Source organism: Berghia stephanieae, chromosome 6 (assembly GCF_034508935.2).
Source record: "Berghia stephanieae isolate SIO BIC M18660-M18661 chromosome 6, UCSD_Bste_1.3, whole genome shotgun sequence".
Lineage (NCBI taxonomy): Eukaryota > Metazoa > Mollusca > Gastropoda > Nudibranchia > Aeolidiidae > Berghia > Berghia stephanieae.
Window position 1 is genome coordinate 46250273 of NC_088365.1, and position 10000 is coordinate 46260272.

At 35.3% G+C, this 10000-nt stretch overlaps 1 protein-coding gene across 1 annotated transcript in view; it reads right to left on the reverse strand.

Annotated features, from left to right (window-relative positions):
* LOC144975130 (E3 ubiquitin-protein ligase RNF123-like) overlaps positions 1–10000 on the reverse strand; it is a 39869-nt gene that overhangs the window by 24340 nt on the left and 5529 nt on the right. Inside the window, exons 4-10 of the mRNA XM_078918903.1 lie at positions 9523–9577; positions 9052–9137; positions 8067–8153; positions 7351–7418; positions 4807–4944; positions 3989–4109; positions 2318–2458 (exon numbers count right to left, since the gene is read on the reverse strand). Coding sequence (XP_078775029.1) covers positions 2318–2458; positions 3989–4109; positions 4807–4944; positions 7351–7418; positions 8067–8153; positions 9052–9137; positions 9523–9577 — 696 coding nt within the window. The remainder of the gene's footprint in view (positions 1–2317; positions 2459–3988; positions 4110–4806; positions 4945–7350; positions 7419–8066; positions 8154–9051; positions 9138–9522; positions 9578–10000) is intronic.

Below are 10000 nucleotides of genomic sequence, written 5' to 3' on the forward strand. Positions count from 1 at the left end.
TTTAAAAATACTTCTAGATATAATGATAAATTGAATAAATAAATGCCTGACAAAATATCAACGGTGAAAATACAAATTAAAGAATACTGGGGATGTAGGAGATTTCGGAATGTCTCCCCTTTACTTAACTTATGGAAAAACAAACATCCTAGCACCTTTACTAAGACTTATGACTAACCTTAATAGAAAAAGAAATATCCTCGATCTCGAGCTAACCCTTATAGTAAAAAAAGAATCAAAATGGCGAATGAAATACCTTCATGTGATCAAGTGAATAATATCACTATGAATGCCACGATTTGCTGAAAAATGCCAACACCCACACACACATGTATACACCACACACAACACACACACACACAAACACACACACGCACACACACACACACACACAAACATACACGCAATTAGAACATACATAACAACACTGATCACCGCTAAATCAACAACACAACGGAAGTAATAATAATACTTGATGTCATAAATAGACAACTTTTTACAGTGTCAAAATTAGTTGATTTTGGGAGTGAAGTGTCGTCGTTGGTACATATTTTATGATATCTGTTTGACTCAAAGAACTTTCAAACTGACTTTAAATTATAAAAGGAAATCATGTTATCTGTTTATCTATCTGTAAAAAATACATTTCTAATTTTCAAATCTTTCAGTAGAGTTGTGCGCCGTATCAATTTTTTTATTGACTCAAATACGCACAATGTTCTCCACAATGCTATATTTTTTAAAGAAAGGATATATATATATATAATATATATATATATATATATATATATATATATATATATATATATAATATATATATATATATATATATATATATATTCCAAAGCGAAACATGTTGTCCCCATGTCCCCAGTTTGAACCCATATGCAAATGCACAAAAATGTAAAAATATACAACCAAGAACCAATAGCGACACTTTATATATTAATTTGATAAATTGAGATAGGCCATACCTCTGGCCTCTAGTCCGAACTTGTATGTGTATATTTAAAAAATAGTATTTAATTTAAATCACAGTTGCGCGTTAAAAATTCGAACACCATTAATGAATATTACTAGAAAAAATTATGGAGTTCTTAAAATCATCATCAACATCATCATCACCACTACCACCACCACTACCACCACCATTATCATCATCATCATAATCATCATCATCATCATCAGCATGTCTGACCAGTAATCAGAAGGTCTGAGGTTCGATCCCCAGTCAAGGTAGACTGATTTTTTTGGGATTTTTTTTTTCTTGCATTTTTATTTCTTGCTTTGTCTGGCACCTTTCATACACACTTGTTCAGATCTTTATCTTACACCAGTGCCTGCTCCCTAGCTTCTTCATTTGATATAGTCAAGTTAAAACATGGAAACAAAGAACAGAATTGATAAAAATAATAGTATACAAACATTACAGTCAGCAATGTGTAAAATTAATAGTGAAAAAGTGGGATTTTAAAGAAGATTTAAAGTTGAGATATTCTCAATTTGAGTTGAGTTTTTTTTTACTTTTTTTTTTATTGCAGCGCAATATCTACTAAATGTGCTCAAAGCGCTCTACAAGGGGTCCCTGGCCAACAGCAACAATTAACATTTAGCACGGGACATGACACCTGTTAGGCGGTTAAAATGTTATTGGACAGAGACAATGCTGTTAACGGTCAGGTACTCATTTTACACCTGAGTACGGTGAGAGAATGTGAGTCAAGAGCCTTCTCCAAGGACTCAACTATGCACTGATCGAGGCTCGAACCCAGGACCCTCTGATCCGAAAGAAAGTGTCATACCACTAGACCACATAGCCGCACAATTTCTCTAATGTGTTGAGGTAGAATATTCCATAGTTTAGGGCCATAATACTGAAAAGAGCGATCACCAAAAGATTTTAGCTTGCTTTGTCGTACAGGCAATATAGAGGGGTGTCGCGTGATGACCAAAGGCTTCTGGTTCGAGGCTTAAGGTTTATTAGATATGCTCTACATAGTCATCATATACAACCCAATGATAAAAAAAAAAGTATGATAGAAATTAATATCGATAACAGTAGCAATAACAATAATGATAATGTATTAATAATAATAATAATAATAATAATAATAATAATAATAATAATAATAATAATAATAATAATAATACTTTTCTGCATCCCAAAAAGGAATTTTTTTGTACAGACGTATCATAATTTACACAGTAAGATAAATAGAAAATGGAAATATGATGTGATGTGGTTTCACAGCCAGGGTTGGGCTTTTTATAAATAATAATATGAATAATTTCAATACTGTAAAACAGTTAAAATTACCATCAAGGGAGCAAGTTTGTGAAATATGTGGGCAGCGACCAGATTTAAGGTGACCTCGTTTGACCTCTGTTCTGTCAAGGGAGGGCAATAAGAAAGCTTGTCTTTGTCCTTGACGACTGATGAGGATCCTATTGCTTTGCCCTGTCATATGTGACAATGGAAAATAATATTATTAGAAGCTTAGAGATGTGAAAGGGTATCTATCAACTGAAGAATCTCAAGAACAATTTTCAAAGAAAAGCTGATCACAAATGTTGTTGTTGTTTAGATTTTTTTAATATAATAATAAAAATAATAATATATGGTTTTTATACTGCGCCTTACCCCATATCTCAACAAGCTCAAAGCGCTTAACAGTAACGTGACAACTTTCACTCAAACATATAACCACTCAATCAAAGCAAAATAATTCTACAGTGGTACATATTTTTTTAAAACGTTTTAAGATGTTTTTTAAAAAGAATTCTGCATCATTACTGTCTCTGATATATCTTGGAAGGGAGTTCCACATAAGGGGTGCCAAATATTCAAACGCATGCTCGCCAATTTTGCGGGTCATTTTTGGCTTCACAAGAATGTGATTCTATGTAGTGTAATATCCACTAAATGTCCTCAAAGTGATTTTTAAGGGGTCCCACTAAAAGGAACAGACTCAAATGTATACAAGATAATGGTTGAAAACAAAAATATAACAATCAGTAACATAACAGAGAGATGATTTACAATGAAAAAAAATATCATCTTCCAAAACCAACACTATACATTTGACAGTTTACCTCTCAGCCAAGAACCCTGGCAAGGGCCAGAAAATTTTTTTTTTTTAAATTGAGCTTTATATAGCGCAATATCCACTAAATGTGCTCAAAGCGCTTTACAAGAGGTTCCTGGTTAACAGTAACACTTAACATGTAGGACGGGACATGATGCCTGTTAGGCAATATTACAATTTTTCGGACAAAGACAACGCTGTTAACGGCCAGGTACTCATTTTACACCTGATTACGGTGAGAGAATGTGAGTAAAGAGCCTTTTCCAAGGACTCAACTATGCGCCGAGTGCGAGGGTTGAACCCAGGACCTTCTGATCCGAAAGCGAGTGTCATACAACTAGACCACACAGCCGCAGAACAAAAATCCCATTCAAGACAAAGACAGAAAGCAACTCAGGTGTAGGGGGATAGAAGACACAGCAAGTGACCTCCTGTCCGTATCATTCATCTTTGCCATATAAACATAAATGTTCAGGCAATTTCTTTATGTTTTTAAAAAAACTTTTAAATTTGAGCTTTTATACAGCGTAATATCCACTAAAAATGCTCAAAGCACTTTACAAAGTCCCCTGAACAACAGCCACACGCAACATATAGAACGAGACGTGACGCCTCTAAGGTGAAATTACAAAATTTTTTTTTCGACAGAGACAACGCTGTTAACGGCCAGGTTACTCATTTTACACCCGAGTACTGTCCAAGAATGTGAGTAAAGAGTCTTTTCCAAGAACTCAACTATGCGCTGAGCAAGGCTCGAACCCAGGACATTCTGATCCGAAAGCGAGAATTATACCACTAGACGACATAGCCGCACAAAAACATCACAACTTAAGATAGATTACAGCTCTGAGAATCAAATTTCTATAAGACTTCCTATTTTGCCTGTTCAGAATAATTCCTACCTGATCTTCTTCTATCATTTTCGGCAATAAATTTCGAAGATAAGAAACCAACAGATCTCCCTGAGCCACCTCCAACAATTTGGGACTTTGCAGTGATTGGTAGCCTTCAATAGGGTATCTACTTCAGGGTTAAGGAAACGCTATGAAATTCTGTTATGAGATGGTGGATCATAAATCTTAATAGATTGAGAGAAAACCAAATTTAAAAAATGTATAAATAATTTTATTTTTTTTTAAATTGAACTTTTATATAGCGCAATATCCACTAAATGTGTTCAAAGCGCTTTACATTGGGTCCCAGGCCAACAGGAATGCGTAACATGTAGAACAAGACATGATGCCTGTTAGGCATTATAAATACAATTTTTTCCGTTGTTAACGGCCAGGTAATCATTTTACACCTGAGTACAGTGAGATAATGTGAGTAAAGAGCCTTTTCCAAGGACTCGACTATGCACAGAGCGAGGCTCAAACCCAGGACCTTCCAATCTGAAAGTGAGCGTCATACCACAAGACCACATAATTATGCCCTTCTGCCATGACATCATAAGATATCGTCGCCTAGGCATTCCACGAAGGAATATAGATAATTCATCAAACAAGATGTCTGATGTCAACAGGAATCACCCATGTTGTCCAATTGAGCAAATAGGGGTTCATAATCTTGCCCAAGGAAAAAAAACGAACGTGCCTGAAGCGGGGCTCGAACCCGGGACCTTCCGGGTCACAGTGCAATGCCTTAACCACTCGGCTACTTCGCCCCCACAAGAGCACATAAAGACAAAAAAACCCCCAAAACATTAATGTATCAGTAAAACAAAAAAGGATATTTCAGCGGCAATGTCCCAAAGTTGACCAACAAGCTCTCTCCGTGTGACAAACTGACAGCTGGAAAGTATGCATAGCCTGACCCAGTCCTGATCTTGTCAAATGCCTCACCCATTGAAATTCCGTTCCTGTAATATAAATGTATTAAACGTAGTTCTTCAGAGACATAAATTTTTTATTTTTTTATTTTAATGGAGCTATTATACAGGGGGGGGGGGGTGTGCAAAAGTAGGCAAACAGTATGAGCACATATCAAATAACAAACTCCATGGCACAAACGCATTTTACTACTGTATATCTACTTTTGCACCCCCCCCCCCCCTGTACAAAGAAATATCCACTAAAGCTCAAAGAACTTTACAGGGGGTCCCTACCTAGCCATCAGCAACAATTAACATGTAAGATGAGACATGACGCCTGTTAAGTGATATTACAATTTTTTTTCCGACGGAGACAACGCTGTTAACGGCCAGATATTCATTATACACCTGAGTATAGTGAGTAAATGTCACCCAAGGACTTCACTATGTCTGCTCGGGATTCGAACCCAATTTATCTCGGTTTATATAGTGTGAAACGGACAATAGTAATTGCATGCTACCCTTTGGATAGGAAGTTAGTATATCACAAAGTTCTTTCCACCAGACCATTAACAGAACTAGCTACCTAATCACTGCTGGGTTGACAGGGCAAGGGGGGGAGGGTGATCAATCAGAACAAAATTTCAACTTCACCAGGATCGATCTCTGTCCCTTTGCATGTGAAGCGAGTGGTCTCACAACAAATTTATCAGGACTAAATAAATAAATGTATAAAGAAAGAATCGTTTTATTTTTATTAATAATATTAAGCACACTGAAGCTAAGAGGTGCACACACTAGGTGACACAGCATCAGTTGTCTGTCAGTATATAATATGGGTGCATCACCAAGTAGCAATTGTAATGTATCTGTAATTAATGGGGGGGGGGGGGGTACCCAATTAACTCAATTGAGTTATCCCTTATTGAGGATAATGAAAAAAAAACAAACAAAAAACCCAAAAAACTAGAGCTTTTATATAGCGCAATATCCACTAAATGTGCTCAAAGCACTTTACAAAGGGTCCCTGACCAACAGCAACACGTAACATTTAGAACGAGACACGACGCCTGTTAGGCAATATGACAATTTTCCGACAGAGATAACGCTGTTGACAGCCAGGTACTCATTTTACACATGAGTACGGTGAGAGAATGTGAGTAAAGAGTATTTTCCAAGGACTCAACTATGTGCCGAGCGAGGTTGTAAAATACATCATCCTTCTCAGCACCTCCCCACCCCCCTAACTAACCCTTTCACTGCTTTTTCTCATCTTCCATTCAGACTCTTTAATCGGTTAAATGTCATACTCTGGAAAACATGTAGCCTATTTAAAAATTTGGCCAGAAAAACCATCCTTTAAATATCAATCAATTTTAAATGACCCTCATCTTAGCAAAAACTCTCAAACCTGGGGCTTGATAGAAGACTTCGCAAGCCCCAGATTTGAAAGATTTGCCAAGACGAGGGTCATGTAACTCGATCAATATATGAAAGGTGAGTATCCTGGACAAATTTTCTAATGAGTGTTTTTCCGAAGTACGGCAGTTAAATGGTTAATTACCTTTGGCTTAAAGTTGGAAAGCTTTTTGAACAAAAATGATAAGAGCTTCATGAGAAGATGGGTAAGCAATGTCCTTTTTTTTTTTTAAAAGCGCTTTGAGGCTTTGACGAAAGTCACTATAGAAATATGCTTATTATTATTATCATTATTATTATTATTATTATTATTATTATTATTATTATTATTATTATTATTATTATTATTATTATTATTATTATTATTATTATTATCATTATTATTATTATTATCAAGAAAAAAATATGTAACAATGTTTCAGTATCAAATCCTTTTTCAACCAACAACAAAGAACAATATCAATTAATAACAATTCGTAACAGCTGAAAAGACAAGAATAGGGGGTCTACTGCGTCTTACCAAGAAGATAAATTCCCTAACATTATTTTCAAAGCAGATCTGCATTTCATCTTTTCAGATTTGACAAATTATTTTAATATTTGATATTTTCATTTTCAGCTGAAGAAGGGCTGGAGACTAAAACATTCCTTGTTACCATATTTTCTTTTTTATAATAATAATAATAATAATAATAATAATAATAATAATAATAATAATAATAATAATAATAATAATAATAATAATAATAATAATAATAATATTAATAATAATAATAATAACAATAATAATAATAATACTTTTATTGCATCCCAAAAACGAAATTTTTTGTACAGACGTGTTATAATTTACACAGTAATATAAACAGATAATGTACATATGATATATATATATAAATAAGGAGCGGTTTCGCAGGCTTTATATATGAATAGTTTCAACACTGTAAAATAGTTAAAATTGTCACTATAATTGAAAATTGAAAAGATGGCAAAACAAATAAATTAATAAATTAATTCTGAAGAACTACAGCTTCATACCTGTAAAATGTAATGGTGCCTTCGTCACAGTCAATCGCACAGGAGATTACATCTCCCGTCAACCACGGCTGTCAGATTGGAATGTACAAAGATAAAAATATCTTGTCATGCTTATTGGTTACAAGTAAAGATTGTAAGCTTAACATGAAACCAAAGCATAAAGAAAAACCCAAACAAACAAACAAACAGTAAAACATAACACCCCCATTCTAAACACTTTCAGGTCATATCAAATGGCAATGGCAGTTATCATTCTGTTAATTATTCTTTTCAATAGTCAAGGGACTTAAATTATAAGTAAAATTCAACCTGATACCAGTAAAAAATACAATCAGATCAAATTAACACAGCGTCTTGATCACACTATTCTTACCTGAAACTAGAGGTGCCTAAATGAGCCAATAAGATGGAGAGAAAGATGAAGTGAGTAAATGTGACTCATATATAAGGGAACAACACAAAACAAACGACGTTTCGGCCTTTGGCCCTTTTCAAGTAAACATGAAATATAAAGATAAAGTGAATAAATGTGATTCATATTTAAGGGAACAACACAAAACAAACGATGTTTCAGCCTTTGGCCTTTTTCAAGTAAACACAATATATATTTTGTGTTTACTCGAAAAGGGCCAAAGGCCGAAACGTCGTTTGTTTTGTGTGGTTCCCTTATATATGAGTCACATTTATTCACTTTATCTTTCTCTCCATCTTCTTACCTGACCATATTTCTTGGTGCTCACATTCCACTTTCGGAGTCTGCTTCCATCATAAGCATAGGAATCCCTTGTGTCTCCAACACCCTCCTGAAAATTTGGAAAGTTAAATAATACTGGAACCAAACAATGTATACTGAATACTTATCCACGCTTTAATCTTTATAAATTATATTTTTCCTCTTCTTCTTCGCCTACTCCTACTACTTCTTCTTCTCCTTCTTTCCCCCTTATTTTGTCTTCATGTTAGAATGTCTAGTGAGTGAAGGAATCCCGTTGTCTTCCTCAGCTCTGTCAGGGACCAATGCTGTTTAGTCTTCAGAGATGTGCCGTTCATTTATCGTGTTTTGTTGATAAAGAGAAAACCAAAAACAACCTAAAAACATATAATAGGGAAACCCATCCAGATTGTGAAAACCAAATGGACTTTCTTTGCCATATGTGGCACATTGAAAGCCTAACATTTAGAGGGAAAAAAGAGTTCTTGGTCGTTAGAGATTTTTATTTTTGACCAGTTTGAGGCTATCAACAAGCAACACCCCTACAAATTCTGAGTACTTGAGGGAGGCAAAGGACAGATCGCCGTGGAGGCATATAATAGGCAACGTGCATACAAACGCAGGCCACGTATGAGCTAAGCTAAGCTATAACATCCACATCAACTGTCCTCGATAATTAAAAAAATTCCCTTTATTCATCCCCTTAGGGAAATTTTTCTCTAGGGTCTATGTCAAGGGAAGACTGGAATAAACCAGGCGTCAGCTGCAGTGCAGTGCCGCATATTGAGCTAGGGCGAGGTGACTTGCTAAAGGCCACATAGCGCAGCGGCGGGTGATCGAACTCGGTACCTTTCGGGTACGAAGCAAAGACCGTACCGCTGAGCCACACATTGAAGCTTCAATTCCATTTGACTATTGTTATTAATTTCCTCGAGCTTAAAGCAGCAACATTTGCATTAAATAAAGGAAGACCAAAACAAGACACGAACCTGATCTGAGAATTTGCAACCGGTAGAGCACCATCCAATCTGCATGACCCCTTTAGACAGCAACATGAGTTCATAAATCCATTTGCCTGCAGCAGTAACAACAATATTTATTTTTTAATGAGCTCATATTGCTATACAGTTTATAAAAAAAATAATAAATAGATGAAAATAAATAAATAAATAAATAAATAAATAAATAAATAAATAAATAAAATAAAAATACAGAGCTCTCTGACCCATGAACTTTTTATGCATAGTTTTATATTTCCTTCTGATGATAGTGTAGTAAATTATGGGAAAAATAATTGCAACTTGTTCGTACCTTTGTATTAATGTAGTTATGTCTCTTTGTGTACTTGGCACTCTTTTTAGATGTGTTAAATTTTGGTTGTTGTCAACAATGTAAGAATACGCATTTTTTACTTAAAGTTGGCACCTCTGCAATATCAGTGTTAGACGTCACAAACTTACCTTGATAGACACAGGTATTAGCTTTGATGCTGCTAAAATTAGAATGACTTGTAATCTGTAATAGATAAATAAACCAATATCAGAATCAAAAGAATAGGATGTATTAGCAGCAATCATTTTCAGTACAAATTAAAAAAACAAGCATATTTGTTTGCTACAGAAGGTGGAATGAGTAGTCCTTCAGAGCCATTCGGCCCATGGAGCTGGAGTTTATCCCGGTTTCTATAGCCTGAAACGGACAATAGCAATTGCTTGCTATCCTTTTGATAGGATGCTAGTCTATCGCAAAGTACTTTCCACTAAATCTAACAGACTTAGCTACCCATTCACTGCTGGGTGGACACGGGTGTCAGAAAAAAATCTCGATTGCACCCAGGATCGATCTCGGTCCCTTTGGCGTGAAGCAAGTGCTCTGCCAACTGAGCTATCAGGACCACCAGAATGATCTAAACATCTCATTTATTCTGCATGTCCCCAT